Source organism: Paralichthys olivaceus, chromosome 16 (genome assembly GCF_024713975.1).
Source record: "Paralichthys olivaceus isolate ysfri-2021 chromosome 16, ASM2471397v2, whole genome shotgun sequence".
Classification (NCBI taxonomy): domain Eukaryota; kingdom Metazoa; phylum Chordata; class Actinopteri; order Pleuronectiformes; family Paralichthyidae; genus Paralichthys; species Paralichthys olivaceus.
Window position 1 is genome coordinate 9345891 of NC_091108.1, and position 20255 is coordinate 9366145.

Genomic DNA, 20255 nt, shown 5'->3' on the forward strand with positions numbered 1-20255 from the left:
CTTTGTGTTTACTCGTGCATATATCATGTGTGTAAGTATTTGTGCACGAGTGTGGACTATCCAGTAATTGAAAGCATGGATGTAAATCTCAGTATGATTGCAAGGCTTTGAAAGAGTGCTGAGCTTGTAAATGAATTATTTAGTATGTTTGTGGGGGAATGTGTATATATCTGTATAAATATATATAATAATAAATGTATGAAGGAAAAATATGAGGGTACATAGTTGCATATTGCAGTAAAAGTGCAGATAGTGGGAGCTACAGAAAGAACAATAATGTATAGATAGATAAACAGATGTATAAAAAGATAGAGAAAGAGTTGCTACAGGCGTATCCTGTCACCTGAGGCAGAAAGACCCACAGGAGGAAAGTGCATTGCACAACCTCAGCTAATCGCACTCAGCTGTAAACCTCAGCATTAAGAGTGGCACAAAACAGACAGAATACTATCAGTCAGACAGACACTACTGCAGATTCTCTTTAGCTGACAAAAATAGGAATTGCACAGTTGTATAAAATCATGCATGAGTGGATTTTAAAGCATAATTCCAGTTATGTATTGTTTAAGCTGTGACCTTTATCAGTTATCACACTGTATGTAAACTGAGAGGATGCACAACTAGAGTAAGTGCAATAAGTCAATGTTGACTCAAGAACTTAGTCTGTTAATTATAATGAATTATGATAAAACACACAAGTTTGGTATAGTAGAGAGAATCCTCACAGAGAATAACCATTGAAACAAATAGAATTAGACAGACACATAAATATAGCTCACACAAACCATTCCTTTCACGACTGATGGCAGCGACAAATACAGTAAACAGTAAGTTACATTACTAATAATTACAATATTTTCATAATATCAAACCCAATATAACTGGATTCGTATGGTAAATGACATCATCACTGCCAAGAAGAATCTGCCTTTCCTCTATTGGATTCACGTGGTGTGCACCTGCACTAGGGGATTCACATGAAATAAAGCATGAGCTCTGGGACTTTGCGTTGTTATGATAATCACCTAGAACTGAAATGGTAAAACTGAACAACCTGAAAGATCATTCCCCTGCTTGTGTTTCTGGGTTTGTCGGACTGATTCTTCGCAAAATTATTTTGTTATCAGCAGAGATGCTACAAGAGGACAGAAAGGTTTATTTACTGAAGACCTTACATCACATAATTTCAGGTTAATTTAATGCTTTTTTTTGTTCCAGGTTAAAACACTTTGATGTCTCAGTCGGCTACAGTGTGTGCTTAATATCTTCTGAGCTAAAGGTCAGATGTATTCTCCATCAAACCCAGTGTTTATGTAATGCTGCTCCGTGGAGATTGACTCAAAAATGCATTCACTGGTGCGGATGAGGGATGAATATTGTATGTTGGGGAATAATGAATAACCAGGAGGTCATGAATGTGTGAGAAACAAACGGGAGCCTGCACTCTCACACACACAAAATAAAGCGGGCCTGCACACGTGTGAACTGAGTTACTGTTGTGTGATAGTAAATTGGCAGGAGAGCCCACTTATGTAATGCCTCTGTCTTGCTTGCTCTCACTCACACACAGATTATAACCAGAAAGGTTTTTAAACTATGCGTGTGTGAATATTTTAATGTTTCAGAGGGCAAGGAAGGTCTCAGCTGAACTGAAATGTTTTAGTTTTTCCTTACTCATCTTCCTCCATTACCCATTCCCCTAGGTATATAACGTCAGGTTTCACTATCTCCAGCTGTCATCCACACTCTAATCCTCTACCTACTTCCTTCTCTTAAGATTTCAAGTCTGACTTAATGTTTTATGAGCGGGCCCTTGCAGGTATTCACCATTTCCAGCCCAGCTTACTCATGACCTGACCTCTCTTTCTTCACACCACAGCCCTCTTTTTTGATATTTCAGTGCACTTTCCATCTGGCTTAAGGTAGCACACAGAGGCTACATCCATACTAATACGATCTCCATCCAGACGAGCGTTAAAGCTCTGTATCCGTAATAATTCTACAAACTCACCTGAAAGGCATATCACACTGAGTGCCAGTTTAAACAAGGAAGAAAGATGAGAGATTTATTTTCTTGGGTCGACAATGATGTGGAACATTTACTTGTTAACAAAGTTTTGCTTTCACTGCTGGCAGTTAAATCATTAATGATAAGAACCAAGCTTATGCATTTTTGCCAATCCATACTGCAATACAGCCCCAGTGCCTTCAAACTAAAACTGATCCGGCAGTGTCTGAAGCAATTTAAAGCTAAAACTTAGTTGTGTGGATATAGTCAGAGTAAGTGGAAAGAGAAGCTCCAAAGTGTGTCACATAGTGCACCGATTTAATATAAGTATTCTCTTCAGGCCTCCTCTGCATCCACAGCTTCCTCCAGCCCCCGACTGGCACACCCATTCCCTGGCCCCTCCCACAGCCCTACACATGCCAGCAGTCCCTGCAGTGTGTCCTCAGCACAGCCTGTGCCATCACGTTCAAGGATACACTGTTGACAGCTACGGGTCACTGAAGTCCAGGCACAGGGTGGCACACACTCATGAATGATGCAGCACTTGCCCTCAGTCTTACAGACCTCTGCTAACACATGAGGACACATAATCAGGCTTGCATGGGGGGCACGGTACGCAAAATGGCACAGAGGAAAGCTGCGGCGTGTAGCAAGATGCAAGTAGCAAATCCCACAAGTCAACAAGCAGTGTATGACAACATTGAGAAAGATTCTCTGCCTAGAGAAGCTTATAACCAAGGTATGACTCGAGGCTTACATCCCCATAATGAGCTCCATTATACCACATGTAACACTATAATAAAGCTTCATCTATAGATCCATATGTGCCAAAGATGAAAAACGTGGATTTGAAACATATATACATATATATTAGAGCCTGACCAATAAGGATATTTGTGGGCTGATGCAGATATTAAAAGAGTGACAATAAAATGTAACTGAGGCTTGATATCATATATTTGAACAAAAACTTAAACTTAAAAAAATAAAAAATAAAATGAAAACACAAATGTTAATAAAATAAAAATGTTATTTATCAAAGGGATATTACAGCTACTTGGTATTGCACCAACACAAAGGTGAGAGGAGGAACAGTTAAAATCAATGGTTTTATTACTCGTATTGCTCAACTTCCAGAAATACTGGATCCTATTTTTCCCACGATGCAGCATATGATTATACTTCAATTGTCTTATAAATGCCCTCAATCTATTAAACTCCACACCCTGAGTCTGTAAAGATTATTCTGGGGAGGCAAACACTAGCAGCTGTGTTTAAAAGTATGCAATAATGCAGGGCTCTCAAATTCAAAGCCATTTCTTTGTTTTTATTGGGCTCAGATGAAGGGAAGATTTCTCTGTTGACAAAAAACAACAGGCAGTCAACAAGTTTAGGATTTTCAGATTATCCAGCTGTCATATTTTTACCATTTTACCTTAATGGAGAACAAGGGGTGTCTCAAACACGCATATTATCTCATGCTTTAGGACACTGGTTGCTCATCGGCAGCGTCACTGTGTCACCTCAGCCTCCGCATTCTGTCACTCAGGAGTTGCTAATGGCCTGTGTACAACAGCAGCCTGTCTCTGCAGCACTCCACACAGCTCTGATAAAGCGCAGCGCCTTATGGGGGCTTAGAGATGGCGAGAAAGCAAGTGGAGTGAGGTATTGTAATCTTAAGCACCAGTACAATAACCCACCCCCCCACCCCCTCCCAGACACAGAGGGTTTTTTACATTTACCCACCTCGCTTTCAACCCCCCCTGGGAAGTGCATCAGGGGAGGGTGAAATACGAGAGCCAGGGATGAGGGAACAGTTGCGATAAAGGAGCAGGCTGATGACACCTCCCTCTGATACGGAGGCTACAGGGGTGAGATGAGAACGTTAATTGGTGAGCCAGGGAAGTTTTGACATCGTCCAAAAGGTTAGAGATGATTGTGGTGGAGTGCACATGGATGCACATGCAAGAGTTTATGAGTGTGAGTGTGAGTGTGTGTGTGTGTGTGTGTGTGTGTGTGTGTGTGTGTGTGTGTGTGTGTGTGTGTTTATGTGCATGTCAGTGATTAATTATCTTGCAGGAGCTCCCGCCTGTTTGTCGCCCTGGGTTCCCCTGTTCATTTGTACCACTGCATTAATAATGGTTGTCGCTGATAGAAATGAAGCGGGGGACATTCCATTCATCGACCGTCTGAGTTCCTCAGCTCTTTCTGTTCTCGCCGTTTTTCATGGTCTCTTTTCACAAGACCATAGTCACAGTCAATATTGCCTTGAGCAAGAAGTGCTTCCCAAAGTGTCGCCTTCTGAACACCAGCATCGTGAATCCCCTTAAGTCAATCTGACAGACGCTACACAACTGTCCAAAATCGAGCCTTTCAAATTGGAAGCAACAAGCAATTAATGCCATTACCCTCAGTCCAATGAACTTCAACTTAACAATGACAGCACACCCATAGTTGGACATCATGATATGTGGTTTGAGCACAGTGCTCTTTTTTGCAATTTTAATTATTACTAAAAACTTAATTTGAATGCCACCAGAATCAGTTATGCCATTAAAACTGTACCTGACAGAAGAGTAATTACTATGCTACTAATAACCTTCGGTATTATTATGGCCTCCTGCTGAGACTTTAATCTGATTTTTGACAAAAAACAAGAAAATGGAGATGTAGCAAAAAGTCCACGATCCCAGCATGGATGTCCATTAGGCAAACACATTTTTAAAAGGTCACAAAAGAGCAAAACTGCAGAATGTAATCAGGTAGACTGTTTGTGTTGCAGCAATCAATGCAATGTGAATTCTATGACGTGTCAAATTTTAATTAGACCCTAAAAATGACCTTCCTAATTTATGGATAGTGAAATGTTTGCATTAAGCAGCTTATTTTGGAAACGTGAAAATTTGGAGGAAATTAGGAATCAATTCAGGGGGGATTCACATCTGAAATGACGGACTGTGTGTGTGTGTGAGCATGTGCTACCAGTACAAGCAGATTCCTGAGCAGAGAAAAGCAGATTTAAGTCAACAGCAGCAACACGAGCACCAGAGCAGGGTACTGTACCCGCTCGAGACTCCTGTCTAAACCTGTTTTCCTCCCAAACAAGGCTATGAAATTTGTGCCATTTAAAATCACATATACAACAAAGCTGACATACTTTTTAAAGTTTAATCCGCTGGCTCAAATGAAAAGCAAGTTAATCTCCATAAATAACACGAGCAACTGTGCCGTTACAATGCTCGCTGTAAGTTTAATGACAAATCCGCTGTCACAACCATCACAATACATTACCCGGGACGCCAGGAAATATATGATCAGTGTGGGGTGACTGTGACATATAGTTTGTGCCACTGACTGAAATTATAAGCTGCTAATCCACAATGAAGGGACAGTAAAACGACTTCCGTTCAGAGTTTTCCCTGAGGGTGGTCCGCAAACACGCAGATAATTGTTTGTTATTGTTTGCGCTTAACCTCTAATGCCATTTGTTATCAGAGGCTATGAAGGACTCTCGTAGCTTAGCTAAATCTGGAAACGAGCCACTGGGACGTTGCAGGCATCCAAGTTTTTTTCTGGGAGATATATCAAAGGTCGCCATGTTGTTGTACTCCTTTGATAGTGCAGAAGAAGCAGAGTAATAAGGAAGTTCATACAAAGAGCAAGAAGACAGGCAATAATAAAAGGTAAGCAGCTTTGTTTCTCCATTTCCCATAATATATTAAAAATACGGCTGATGGGCAGCATGAGTCTTGAGTAATTGACAGGAAAGTGGTCTGTGAAGTCAGTTGTTCTTTAATCCCAGTGAAGGACACAGCCCAGAAAGTAATCAGACCACAGATCTGTGGTTAAATCTACAATCAGTCTGGTTCATTGCAGAGAGAAAGGAGGGAAAAGACAGAGAGGAAGGCTTCCACACAAGAGGAGCGAAGAGGGGAGAGGGAGAGAGAGCAAAGCATTAAAGGGCAGCTCTCTCCTGATGATGTGCAGGGATAGGATGAGTGAATGAATGAGATTGTGATGCTGTTGCACATTCCCCTGCCCCCACGTGCTCACTTTTCTCTTTCTTCTTCTCCTCCTCTCCCCCTACCCTCACTGCCTCCCTCCTTTTTCTTGCCTTTTGTTTTGTTTAAAATTTAACAAGGTCTGGAACAGTGGAGGGCTGAAGTGGGCATCCGGGGTGTTTTGGCTCTGCTTCGTGTCACATGCAGGGGCCATGTGAACACAGTGGCACTGAGGGAGTGGGAGGGGGTAACGGGGGTGCACGGGCAGAGAGAGGCAGAGAGTGCGAGAGAGAGAGAGAGAACTACAGAGAGGAAGTATTCAACCAGAGAGACTGGGAAGCAGTGTGAGCCAGAGAGAAACTGGGTGGTGGCCGAGCAAATGTTAACAAAACTGTAAAGAGACACTGCAAACGAAACAGGAACTGGAGACAAAATAAGAGTGGCCAGCATGTGGAAAGGACTGGGGGGGGGGATTAAGAAGTAACTTCCTGGTGCAGCAGGTGAATGTTCCTCTCTTTTTTCCCCAGGGCCTGGGTGATTATCGTTCTGCTCAGCTCACAGCAAGTGACAAGGAAATTGCCATGTTAATGATTGAGATTGGCCACACGTGGAGAGACGTCTCCTCTGTCTCTCTGAAAACAGGACTTTAAGCTTCACAGATCTCAGACACGCTGCTCCGATCTACTCTGACTCAGCCTTTTATAGAGCACACCTGTGTCACTGAATGAAATCCAATACAACAGTCTTACAACAAATCCAACCATTATGAATGTTTTGGGATGTACAGTTTGTTTAGCTTTTGATGAATCTGTTCAGTTTTGGTGAACACTGGATATTCACTTTTAATAATATAACGTTCTGAGAGAGCAATTCCCCCGTTGCATTGTTGCATTTGATATTTCAAACCTGCAATAACTTATTTCTGAGGGCAATGGAAACAAGCTGTGGCCATACCACTGACATTATTGGATATCATTTCTTTGCAAGAACTTGCTTATTTAGACATCTAGGAGATATGAAGCAATAATAATATGAATTTAGGCACATGTGGCTGGACACCTGATGAATGCAACTCCAACATTCACTCTGCTTTTAGCTTTGTATTTGGTCTCTACCAACTCCTGAGGGAAATATCTGTCTCTTCGGCAGCAGAATGCTCCTTAATTTTCATCATTTCATCTCTAACTCTGCTTATGCATGTATCCGCTTAACCTACTGTGACTTAAATCAATGCTATTAGACCAGTGAGAGTAAATCAAAATTAAAGTTGCGTTAAAGCAGAGTCGTGCACCAAGTAACACAGCGGTAAAGTTGTGCAACATGTGAAATATGTATTTACTTTTTATACTTTTACTATTTCGTGAAACACTGCAAATACCACATCTGCACAAACTACCTCTAGGATTTAAGTATGGGTCTTATACATTAACCGCTGCCCCCCCCACTGTTTGCTTTTCAAGCCTTTCTCTTAAAACAAACACTTGCCGATGAGGAAGTATCATTCTTGTGCTTCAGCATTTTTTTGAGAGGGAGATGAACTTTAAACTAGGTCATTTCATATCACCACTCTGCCCCCTCTTATTAGAGCAGAGTCCATAAAAACAAGATCAGCTCCACCCAAACACACATTATCTCGCTGTGTCCAAATGATACACAGAAAGATTCGGGGAACAGTCTGGTAAAGCTCCGAGCTCCTTCCACACAATACTATTAGTAAAACACATCTATTTAGCTTTTAGTTTCTGTATGGCAGGAAGGTGCCTCTGTGAAAACATGATCTCTATTTAAAAAACTCTAACTCAACATGTGTTTGAGATAATAATGCAAAGAAATTGGAATTTTAAACACAATGTGAAATAGCCTTTCTGGAGACTCATGCTTAGTAAAACAAATCAGTGTAAGCACCACTGGAGCGTTGGTATTTAAAAAGCTCCTGTCCCAGAATTGACACAGTTCTGTCCTGTACACTAGTGGGCGAGCAGGCTGTGTGTTCCCTACTCGGAATTTTTGGGCCTCTTTAATGCTGAGAGTTGCAGATGTTGTCTGGAATTAGGCTGTGCTGCTGCTGATCAAAGCTGTGGAAAGTGAGCCCCTGCTGGTCTGCCTCTAATCCCCCACCCCAGCCGGCCTCATGCATGTGGTCAGGGCAGGGACTGGTGCTCTGCTCGGGGACAGTCGGCCCCCTCCATGACCCTGCTGAAGGGGGAACCTCTTGCTTGCCTTTGCTCGTGAACTCCATCTACCCTAACCTATCGAGGTTTCTGGGTAGGATTCAGCAAGGGCAGTTTGACAGACAGCTGAGAGGCCCATCCTCCCAAAGGGCAGGAAAAGCCCCTGCCCTTCCCAAACATCACCCCCCTCCTCTGTGTCTTATGATGTGCCGGCAGCCAGACAGGAGTGACATATCAGCATGACATTGTTTGGCCTAGATTCAGCTGCTTCCCTCAAAGCAATGAGAATTTCAATTGTATACTCCTTTTTTTCCTTTTGTTACTTATTTCCACAGGGGAACGTAAAGTAAACACAACTGTACATCAAAACAAGCACAAACACGCACAGCTGTGGACGGAAAGGAATGGTGATTTTATGTGTTAGACCAGTAGGAATAATTTAACCAAGCTCAAATTGAGTTTTACCTTTTATTAATTTTTCTATTTAATAATTATGAGGATGACCAGTAATTCTTGGAATGTGAAGCAATAAGCTATGAAGGGATAAAGAGATATGGGAAGATAAATGGAAGCTGTCAGATGGTGTGAGCGAGGAGGAGATGCAAGGAAAGATAGCGAGAGCAGAGAGAGGGGGATCGATCATGAGAGAAATTGAGAGAGGGACAAAGATTCAGCGTGAGAGGGAAGGAGAGGAGGGTGGGAAGATGTCAGCCAGCGAGGCAATCTATATTAGACAGTAAACAGTTCCCTTGGCTTTAACTGCTACAAGCTGACACCGCCATCCTCTCCCTGTCTGCACTCAGCAGACACACACACACACAGTGAATCCTCAGACAGACACACACACACATCCAGCTCAAATCTGAGCGTATGGTCACATTTCATTTAACACCACTTCTACATGTGGAGCCGACCGTGAAGAGGCATGAAATAAAGTATATAAACCATTCTTTGATTGCTGCCTGGCTTTCATTTCGGGCGCACACATAGTGAACCTAAAAATGTAAGTGCACACGGACACATGCGTATTGGATTTGAGCTCTGGAAAGTGTGAAAGCTGATTACACAATTACATAATGACTCAGCAATGGGCCATTTAGAGAAACCATTAGCTATCAGGCGTGGACATACAGTAGATGTGAGAAAGGATGAGGCGGCCTTGTGTTGAGATGCTGCTGTTGTGTTAAACAAAGCCATGTTTTGCAGATTTAAGTGAAACAGAGACTCTAGAATACTGCGATTCATGACTGGGCCTAACCAGTGGCCGTTCATAAAAACCCAAAAAACCCAGAAATTGTAAAAAAAAAAAAAAACTAATCGCAACTAATCGACTGTTCTCCTTCTGCCTTTGAAAATGTTTTCATAGAGACACAAGAGTGAGTGTGGGAGCAATCTGGCGTGCTGACGATACAAAGGGAACGACTAGGCCCTGACAAGACAGAGTGAGAGGTTCTCTCTGCTTAATAGCTAGAGAAAGCTGGGAGCTTCATTAAGCCTTTAAACCTCAGAGTCGTTTAAGTCATCACGTCACAAGCCACTGCCTCCTCAGAGAAGGCCTGAGGTAAGAGTGGAAAGACACAACCCTGAACTGAGATCCCTCGAAGCTTTTACAGTGATTGAACTGTCTTCTTATGAGGTTAACATCTTGTGTCTACATGGTAAATGGACTGTTATATCAGGAGAAGCTGCTTCTGTTGCATGTGCCCGTTCAGATAATTTTTCTGGTTGTAATTTGACACCTTTGATAGATGTGAACATGTGACCATAAGTTAATATGAGGATGCAGCTCTTGAAAAAAAACTCTTTAAATATGATGCAAGAGGTAAAATAGCAAGAACAAGGATGGTGTTCAACAGAGCGCACAGTCCCTTTAAATCAAACAGGACCTAATTGTGCTCGCTCATAGATTCAGTTCCATAAATGTGCCTGATTTTTTTTCCAACAGGAAAAAAAACTACTTTTCTCGCAATGTCGAAGAAAGTGGAACAAACAAACTTCGATCTGCACTAAAATTTAATGTGTTCCTCCCTGACCCACACCGCACTCCTTCCACCAAGTTATATGGAAATCAATTTAGGTGTTTTTGTGTGATCTTGCTTTCAACCCTGAGCATCCGTGCAGAGAAAAGTCCTTTCGAAATGTGCAGTGTATAATGGTATTTTGAAGAAAAAAGCAATATTCCCGTTACTAATCTAGATCACAACAATTATAAAAGTTATAATTCTTTATACCATAAATGTATGGTCATAAAAATGTGTAAGAAGGTAAATGCATATGATTCTCCACACATCTCTGCTGTTATTAGTTCTGCATGAACAGTTCTTCCTGCCAAGTTCACCTTGCTGGCAAATACGGAAAACAACCTGAGAATTACTTGAAATTGGGTGATGTTTGATGAAACCGTTACTAAGCCCAACTTTGTTTCACAGGAGCTCAACCTATAAACTTGTGCCGAGCTGAAAGGAATTAAAGCATTGATAGTTTCTCAGCCAGCATACGCCAGTGGTCATTAATTTCCCTCATAAAACAGGCCGAAATCTTAACACTGCTTTGGATTTACAAGATGCTGCTTTTAAAAAGAAAACATCTCAACGTTAATAGGGTGAGTGGAGAGTTCACAATGAGCTGAAGTGCGTGGATGAAGAGTGTTTGCAAAGCTGAGTAGGGTAATGATTCTAAATAATTTACTGCCCTGCTTTGATTTGCTTAAGATCTCCAGGTCCACCGCCTCTAGGGAAACCCTGTGCCAGTGTGTGTTAGGGTTCAGTATGCTTTCCTTTTCTTGTTAGTCTGCACACAAACAACAACCTCTGGGTAAGGGACCTTCATTACATCTAGGAATGAAGATCTCCTGTCCTCAGAGAAGAAGTAACACTGGTCTGAACCCTATACTTTCACTGGAATGGACAATTAAATCATCAAAAAACCTGTCAAATCCAACTCTCTTGGAGTACAATACTTTTATTTATAGCAATGGCGTGTACAAATGGCTTGTCAGCAGCAGAATGTGCAAGTATTGATTATTTGACTCAGTGTATGTTTTTTTTTACCCTTTTCCCAAAACTCTAATAAAGCTGGCTAAGCATGACAAGAGGCTCCTGTGTGGGCAGCTCTGAAAGGATCACTCGTCAGGCTGCCAAAGAGGACAGCGGCCCTTTGAACTAGGCAGCCTTCTGTACATGTGTGTGTGTGTGTGTGTGTGTGTGTGTGTGTGTGTGTGTGTGTGTGTGTGTGTGTCAAGCACAGCAAAGCAACTTTTCTCATCTGGCCACCGCAAAGTCTGTGCAGTCAAAGTACGACCTGAACCCTTCAAAGTTAAATTGGCCCAAAGGATCCGCCAAGATGCACCGCAGCAACTCCTCGCCTTAATGGCCTCCTCCCATCCTCCTCCCGCTTCACTGATCCCGCCGCGTGCTGAACGCCTCATCTGCCTATTTTATTAAAGACACAGTAGCATTTATTGGCCGCTTGTGTGCTTCATATCTAGGTAACCATTAAATCGGCAAATTGCTCTTTCTGAGAAACTGAGCCATAAAATAGGGTTTGGATACTGGACCTCCTGTATCAAAGGCCACTGTGCGTGCACAGGCATGCAGACAAAAAGGCCCTCAGTGTGACTGAGGTCTACAGTTGTGGCAGCTGCGGCTGAGCGTCGGCCAGCGAGTCAGCTGAGGCTGGCCCCATCTCCACTATCTGAGCAGGGAAACCATTCAAATTCAGCTCAACATGTGTCGGCATGGTATCCCCCTCGCCCAAACACACCCCCAACCCCCCTCGCTCCACTTCCTCCTCAGCAGACGTGCCTGACATTCTAGGGGAGCCAGCGTACATTCCTCACATGCTTCACTCGTGTAAGGAAATTACAGAAGAGCAGGCCACACGTGTCAGCTGCACTTTCCTTTTACAGTGAGTGTTTTATGTGTAAGTGTATGTGTGCTCTTCAGTGTCCTCCATGTAGCAAAATGAGAATGACTTCTCTTCTCAGCCTGCGTGCTGTTGAATGGCGTCATTGGCTGAGGAGAGCTCAGGTGACCACAGTTAAGCTGTCTCACATGGGATTTGGAGGCGTTGCCCTCACAGCGGCTTCCGGAACGGTTGCTGCTGCTTGTTGAGCTCAGCTGACTGCACAGACTAAGTTTCATTCGTGATTTTTCCCTAAATACACATCCATTCACATCCAGCCCCAGTCTGCAACCCGCCACATAACTAAATATCTCAATGAAACCGTTCCTGTAGCACCTCATGCAACTCAGTATTTCAAGAGGACAATAGGTTACGAGGCGTGTGTGACTGTGAACGTGAGAATACTTCACAACCAACAGACTGTCTCTGCGCAACTGTCGTCACCAGACCCCCCCCCCCACCACCACCAAAACACTTGCCTCAGTGGTGACAGCAATAGCATAAGTGGTGGGGGCGGTGGCGTGGTGAAGAAAAGGGCTTCCTGAGCTTTGGAGGAGCACGTTAAACCAGCTTGGCAGGCTGTTAGTTAGTGTGACAGAGGCCGAGCTGGACGCCATTAGGACAGGCACTGTGCAGCATCTCAATGACCAGAACTCACTGGGTCCACAGAGAGGGTTTATGGTCCTCCCGGCCATACCGCTCCCACCCCTACTCTCCACCCAACCACAAAGGCATTCAGCCTTTTCATTAGGATGATAATGGGGCAAAAGCCGGAAAGGGCCCCATGTCTGAGCACCATAAGTTGCAGTGATGGCTTTGTAGCGATGTCATGCGTGTCCATGGGAGCACAGTGTGCTGCTATGGTCCAATAGAACAGACAAGGCCGGAAGAAACAAACAAACAAACAAAACACCGATCTGGAAATTAAAAGGAAGTCCCTGAGGCAAGGTGGATCTGGCAAGGCAAAAGACTTTGGACCGTGACCTCTCTGTGACCTGTTCATAAACCATCACACGGTCCAGTGCTGCACTCACCTTCCCTGACAGCAGAGAATGAGTAGAAATAATGTGTGAAAAGGGGAATTAATTGTGAGGTTATTAGTAGAATATATGAATGCACCTGTCTTTTTCTGTGATGAAAGTTGACAACCTGTTACTAACACTACAACACTGGGCATGTGCAGTTCAAACTGTGTGGTGTGCAAAGGAGGCCTCAGCAAGTCCCAAAACAAGCTTGATGAACCTGATGGTGAGAGAATGTGATTAGATTGGAATGAATCTTTCCTCTTACCTGCATAAAAACGTAACAAGGAGCCGATTTCTGTGTTAAGCCCTTCCTCTTGAACTCGCCATGGGTCCTTAAATCCAAGCTTAAAGAGAAAGTCATTCTGGATCTGCAGAGGCCTCTCATCTGGGCTAAGCCTCCTGACAGCTTCTCCATGCAGCTGCACATACAGCGTGGGGCTGGAATCACAGGAATTTCCATTGTGGTCATCTGACAGCCCTGGTTTTGCAGCGCCTTGGCCACAGTCCGGATGTTGGATGTCAGGTGTATTACCTGTAGAACAGGCTGTTGACAATGAGCCGGCACTGCTGCTAGTTGGCAGGCTGCCCAGGCTGTGTGGGCTCAGCCTGCTCTCCGGCCCAACATTGTCATTTAAAAGTCCCAGGTTGCACTGCTTGTAGCTGGCAGTGATGCCACCGTTGTGATGTTGGGAGATGGGGTCCATGCTTGTGCTCGATGCAGGACAGTCGAGCTCCAGTTCGTCCGAGGAGCTGCCATACATGTCGTGGCCCTCTGTGGCGCTGTCAAACGTAGGGCTGAGGATGGATGCCTCAGTGCCCAGGATCATGTCATCACTGAGGGAGTCCCTGTGCTCGCTGAGCCGGGCCCCGGAGCTCAGGTCATCGAATGCACTGCTCTCCACATCTGAGCCAGAATTTAGTCCATAGCTGTCCACACCATTCCTGTGCTCTGAGTCGTCGTCATCATCATTGGGGGTGTCCATGTTTGAGTTGGAATTCAAATCTGACAGTGAACAGGTTATTATGTCTTGCGACTCTGAGTCAGGGGTGAAAAGTTTTCCATCAACGTCCTGTTGCTTTTGCCTCTCATCTGCATTCTCCATGAGCAGCAGCCTCAGCCTGTCCCTCGGATGGTCCCTTAAATCTGTGGATTCCAGGGGGGTCAGGTGGTTGCATTTCATACTCGAGTCTTCCATCACCTTGCATGGGTTATCACTGTAATCATACTTCACATTGCAGTTGCCATTTTGATCAGTCTTGGGGCTGTCTTTACAGAAAATGCGCATAACGGAGCTCGACTTACTGCAGAGTTTACTCAGACGGAGCGCCACCTCGCCGGCTGTGGTGTCCATAGTGCAAAGGACCGGCCTGGGATAAGAGGGCGTCAGTCTGTCGTGGACATGTACGGAGCCCCGGTGGAGATCTGCCCTCACCCACTCGCGATCTGCGGGCTGCAGCTGCATGTTCTGCCGGTGCTTCAGCAGCGTCTTCCTGTCCAGACTCCGGGTGTGCAGCGACGCAGAGGACAGGGCCGAGTTCATCTTGGCACCGCAGGCGGCGGTGACAGCCGGGGCGGCGGAGGCTGCAGCTGCGGCGGAGAGGTTCCTCTTCAAGCGCCTGCGTCTCAACAGGAGGGAGCTGGAGTTGCTGGACGAGCCCCGGCCATTAGACAACACGGCTCGGTCTGACGTACTGGATCCCGCGGTCGAGGCGGAGTGGGTGAAGCTGTTCCCGTTTCTCGCCTCTGCGCGGGAGGGAGCCGAATGTCCACCGCCATCGTCCGCCGGAGTCCCGCGGGCGACAGACAGTGCGCTGGGCTTCTTCATGAACTTCGCCGCGCCTCCATCCGACGCGTCCTCAGCGGCAGCCTGCACACTTTCCATCTCTGTCCCGCTCAGGGTAAATAACGGTGCGCACTCGGTTACACCTACTACTACATTTAAAAGCCAGGATACGAACCCGCCTCGCTGAATGTCCGCCGAAGGGGCGGTGTGGCTGACTTATCCCGCTGGTAGTCATTCACTTCTCGCCTTCGCTTTCCCTGTCTGAGTCTCCTCCGCTGCTCCGGGGAGGTGGGGAGAAAAAAAAACCATGTTACCGATGAGATTCTCTCGGAAGAGGCTGGGCAGGGCGTGCGGGGACGGATCGGGGCGGAGACGTGCGGCGCGTCCCGCTTGGAGCAGAATACAGCGCCGGAATATGAAATGAACGTCGGCCGACCTCCTACGCAAATGCCGCCTGATATATATTCATGAGGACGACACAAGATGGGGGTCGCCGACAACAACGCGGTGGTTTGTGGGAAGTGTAGTGCGCAGCCGCTGCCAGTCAGGAGGAGGGAGAGCGGTGGCCGGACTACATTTCCCGTGAGGCGGCCGAGCAGACGACGGGAGTAAACACGGCTCGTGTTGAAATGTTTTGGAGCTGCGGTGGTTCCTCCGCTGGACGGATGGAGAAAGTGTTAAAAGAATAAAAAAATAAATACACAGCACATTCAACAGTGACCAAAACAAACAGACACTAATTATGACAAAGTGAGGTCAAAATAAAATACTTCAGATTCCGTAGTGTGGAGGAATGATGCTTCCCTGCGGGTCCATTTATTTTTAGTCGAGCGGTGACGAGGCAAATAACTTGAGCACCATCTCATCAGGACGCCATTTCACAAGGACACCGCACACACTGGTTCTCTTGTGTTTAGCGCCATCTAGTGTCCGGAGGTGACATCCCCCTCCCCTCCCCCCGGAAGGCCTCGCACCACTTCACCTTCGCCTGATTGTTCAATAACATGTTAAAGTTCCAGTGTGTAAGATTTAGGTGAAAGGGAACTATTGGCAGACATTTAATGTAGAATAATCCTCATGATGTTTTCACTAGTTCGTTTCATCTAAATTTTATGAATTGTAGTTTTTTTTACAACAGAAAAGACCCTTTATATTTAAATACTTTATATTTACATGGAAGAGACCCTCTCTACGGAGGTCGCCATGTTTTTTACATGAGTCCACACTGAACAAACTGAACAACTTTTGAGTTTTTATGACAACTGAAGTCTACCACAGGTTCTTTTTCATGTTTAGAAGGAGAGGGGGAGGTGAGGGGTGTTCAGCTGCAACATGCAACTTCAACACTAGATATCACAAAATTCTACACACTATACCATTAACAAAGTGCTTCACAAACATAGACAAAGACAAAATGACATATACGCAATGACATAAGGAATCTAAATAAAAGCTGTGTTATAAAAATGGGTATTGAAAGGAGATTTAAAAGAGGACGAGGTAGCTTGTTGAAGGTTGTTCCATAGTCGTGGAGCCCTTACAGTTGCACGCCTTACCCTGGGAACCAAGATGGACCTGAGATCACGAGCAGGTATGTACGAGATCAGAAGGTCAGTAATGATGATGAGACGGGGCAATGCCACTAAGAGATTTAAAAACCAGCAATGACACTTTTAAATCAGTTCTGAGTGGGACAGGGAGCCGGTGCAATGAGGCGATAATGGGGGTGATGTGTTAATACAAGTTTTTGTAAGTAACAAGTTGATAGATTTCTGGGGTGGTCCTGCAAATAATGAGTGTGAGAAATTATCTAAGCTCTAAACTGTCACCGTCACATGCATTAATAGATAACAGAAAGACAGCATCAATCACATTGATTTATAGATTTAACTAAAACTAGAAACAAATACACTAACTATTGTTTTCCTGATACATTTTGTAAAACACAGCATTATGCCGATACCATTTTAATTCACAATCGTTCTCAGGACTTTTATTTGAAACAATGAACTTTGTTTTCCTGTTTCAACCTCAGCTTTTGCATGTGAACGTGGTAGAATTTGGCATAAAGATGGCAAGACGCCAGTTTTAATACTGAGTATCTTGTGATGCAGCTCGTTTTGTGCTTGTAATTTTCAAATGAATTCCATATGAAAATAACTGGAACCATTATGTTCTTACACAGAGAATGTTCTTTTGAGTTTCAAGCGGTTTCACATCCTTTGCGTTAGAGAACATATTTATTAATAACTGAATTAGCATTTTTGTTCTATAAAATATTATACCTAAGATGGGGAAGTGTGACCAAGTACTTTAACAACTGGTACAGACAATATGTTGCTCAATGGGTTCAACCAATGCAGGGTTTATTATTTGATGATGAATGTACAATTTCATTCATATCTTTAATTCCTAAATGCCATGCCATTTTTTTGATGTGCCATTTATTTACTAGTACCATGCCTTTCCTGATTTAATGGCACAACCTTGTCCATCAAGTATGCCTAAGTAGCGTCCTTATGGTCCAACCCTAAAGGTGTTCCCCTAATAATTTAAATAACACATTTCTGTGAGGTGCTTGCAGGCAGCTGAATTTTTAAGAAGTTGAAATACTGTACGAGCAAAATTTAATGTTACTACACTATTTAAATTGGATTCAGAGTAAAATTTTGGGACAACTACCGTTTCTCTCTACAAGTTTCTGTCAAAATGGCTACAAGATGGAAGACTTGAACTGGGATGTTATTCAAATATCCCTAAGAAATGATGCATACGATACAAGTGCATTCAGAGATGGAATTTAATTGGCATGATGTATCCTTTACATGGTGTTCTGTATTTCAAAAATGAAAAAAAAAAAACTTTCAAATGCATCAGTTTGCTCCATCGACATACAAAAGGAAACAAGATTATTGCTGAATTCATGTTCCTTGATTCCAGCAAAATGGAAAACGTCATGCTCAGCCCAGCGGCTCGGGCCGTCTCTTGGAGCTGGATGTGAGAACTGGAGTGTGTTTTGTATAAATTCATTCCTACTGTACTCTATGGATAAAAACTTTAAGTAATGACATGATGATGCTGGAATCAAACAGAAGCGTGTAAAACAATAACAAAAACAAAATTATGATTCAAAATCTCTGAGATTTGATGACCCAAATAAATTTAGATTAAAAAAAAGTGGTAATATGACATGAGACTGACCGGTGCACTGATTCATAAGAGAACTAAACGCACACGACTTCACATACAAACCATAAAGTGCAAAACGATTTTCTCAGTTCTCACACTGGGTCATTTATCCATCACTGGCTGAGACCTTGAAATTAAAAGTTTCCTTTGCAGACAGATGCATCAAAGTAGGAAGCCAACAGTCTCTCACCTCTCCCACTGTTCTCATGATAAACAAGCACTTCAATATTGCAACTTTAAAGGAAAACAGTAAAAAAACAATAAAAAGTATTCTGTGTAGGTAAAGCTCATGAGCATTGAAGTACTGGTACATGATCAGGTAACAAGACTTTGTAAAGTGAAGAGACAAACTGGAAATTCAACAATATTTTACACACAGGGGCCCTGAACTTGAAACGGTGACCGTTGTAAAGCCGAACTCTTAAAAGTGCAAAGAACTTTTAGCATTAGAAATTTAAAAATCCTGACTCATTGAATCCACTAGAATCTGTGTTTTTGACAAGAGAATGCATCGTGTCCTGGGACAGATTTGAGAATTGAATGCGCTGTCGCGGAGGCAGTTTTTTTTTAAAGTGGATTCATCAAGAAAAAAATCTGAAAAACATCCTCCTGAATAAAGCTTTCCTAAAGTATAAAAGAAAAATGAAAACCCTGAAGTGAGACATTTAAGCACAGTAAAAAAATGGTGGGAGGACACCTGCAGTTTAACCTTTACTCTACAAACAGCAGATATTGCTTGGTCAAAAACTTGCACAACATGAGTATAAAAGTAAAGTGTATAATACAATGCACATTATGAGCAAAGATCATTAAAACACACTGCAGCGAACAAAGAAAGATAATAATGCGGTGAGCTTTTCTCTTGGTATTCTGATATTAAAAAAGTATCTATCCAAAGAGCTGGAACATGTAAAACATGTAAATGAATTGCCTCTATTAAAAAAAAAACAATTAAAAATTGACAAAATATAAAACGAATGTTCCACACACACTGGAACCAGAATATGTCTCCCAGCTGCAATTTTTACATTAATTCAATTCATATATTCTGACTTGAATGAAACTTGCTTAATCTTCATCTTTCCACTTAACTATAAACAAAATGTACATTAGGAGAGAGTGCAGGCGTCGCCCGGACTCCCAAATTCACAGTTAGCAATTAGATGACAACGTTGTCGGTACAGTGAGAACAGCACGTTATGAGTGAAGTCAGGACTATGTAGTAATGACACAGAGGGGACTCCAGGAGGTGCTATAGTCTAGGAAAAGCAGAAGGGGAAAAAAACCAAAAACATATTGCACATGATTTTAATGTTGGACCCCTCCCCTCCCTCCTGTGTGTCTTTCTAAGCAGCTCCCAGCAGGTGCAGTGAAGATGGATCTCCTGCTGATGTGGTGAACTCCTGGCACAGAGTCGTCCTTTAGAGGAAGAGAGGAGTTCAGAGTGACAGCATAATAAATAGCGCGGGATAAAAACACGTCCACTGAGACAAGTCCACTGGTTTCATCGATTAAGCGAAGGTGTGGTCACGAGTGCCAAAAAAAAAAAAACTCTGGCGGTCTGAACCGCCACAGAACTGAGTGCCAGCCACAGAGCTCAGCGAGGAGGTTCGGAGAGACAGTCGAGCAGAGTCCACAGAGGGGCGATGTTGAACAACTGGAGTCATTATGTGCTACTACGGTGGATAGAGGAGGGGGTGTCTGCATCCTGCGGTGTAGTACCGACTCAGTTGTGTGGGTCTTGAAAAGGCATTTCAGAAGACATGGCCTTATTGTAGAAACGGGCACCATTTTACTGTCCAGCACTTAAGGTTCTCAGTGGAGGAGAGCGCCACTCTGGCACTGCTCGAGACAGTGGTGGTCTACTATGGTCGGTGAAACCTAAAAGTACAAACATACAACAACAACAAAAAAAAGAAAAGGACTGTTTCAAATATTTCATCTAATTTCATCACTTCAGCTAAAAACAGTCATGTTGCACCGGCCAAAAACCTGCAGCACCGAAACAGCTCTGGATGTGCACGCCATGTTTTTATATGTAAGCATGCGTAGTCACATGCAGATAAAGGGATTCTGCATATTACCTGGTTAAATGGCGACTTGACTCGTGCACTTCCATCTCATTGCTCTTGAAATCGTTGAGTTCTTTGCGAATAGCTGCCTGCAGAGCACAA

The 20255-nt window shown here is 43.6% G+C and overlaps 2 protein-coding genes across 7 annotated transcripts in view; both read right to left on the reverse strand.

Moving 5' to 3' along the window:
- The window catches only part of phlpp1 (PH domain and leucine rich repeat protein phosphatase 1), a 41618-nt gene extending 25900 nt beyond the window's left edge, over positions 1-15718 (reverse strand). Inside the window, exon 1 of the mRNA XM_069510884.1 lies at positions 13374-15718. Coding sequence (XP_069366985.1) covers positions 13374-14991 — 1618 coding nt within the window. The 5' untranslated portion in view covers positions 14992-15718. The remainder of the gene's footprint in view (positions 1-13373) is intronic.
- Positions 15719-17674: 1956 nt separating this feature from the next.
- LOC109646849 (phosphatase and actin regulator 1-like) overlaps positions 17675-20255 on the reverse strand; it is a 43582-nt gene continuing 41001 nt past the window's right edge. For all 6 annotated transcript variants that reach the window (XM_069510886.1, XM_069510887.1, XM_069510885.1 and 3 more), the window contains 2 exons: positions 20166-20242; positions 17675-19962 (listed from right to left, as the gene is read on the reverse strand). In XM_069510886.1, coding sequence (XP_069366987.1) covers positions 19947-19962; positions 20166-20242 — 93 coding nt within the window. In that variant the 3' untranslated portion in view covers positions 17675-19946. The remainder of the gene's footprint in view (positions 19963-20165; positions 20243-20255) is intronic.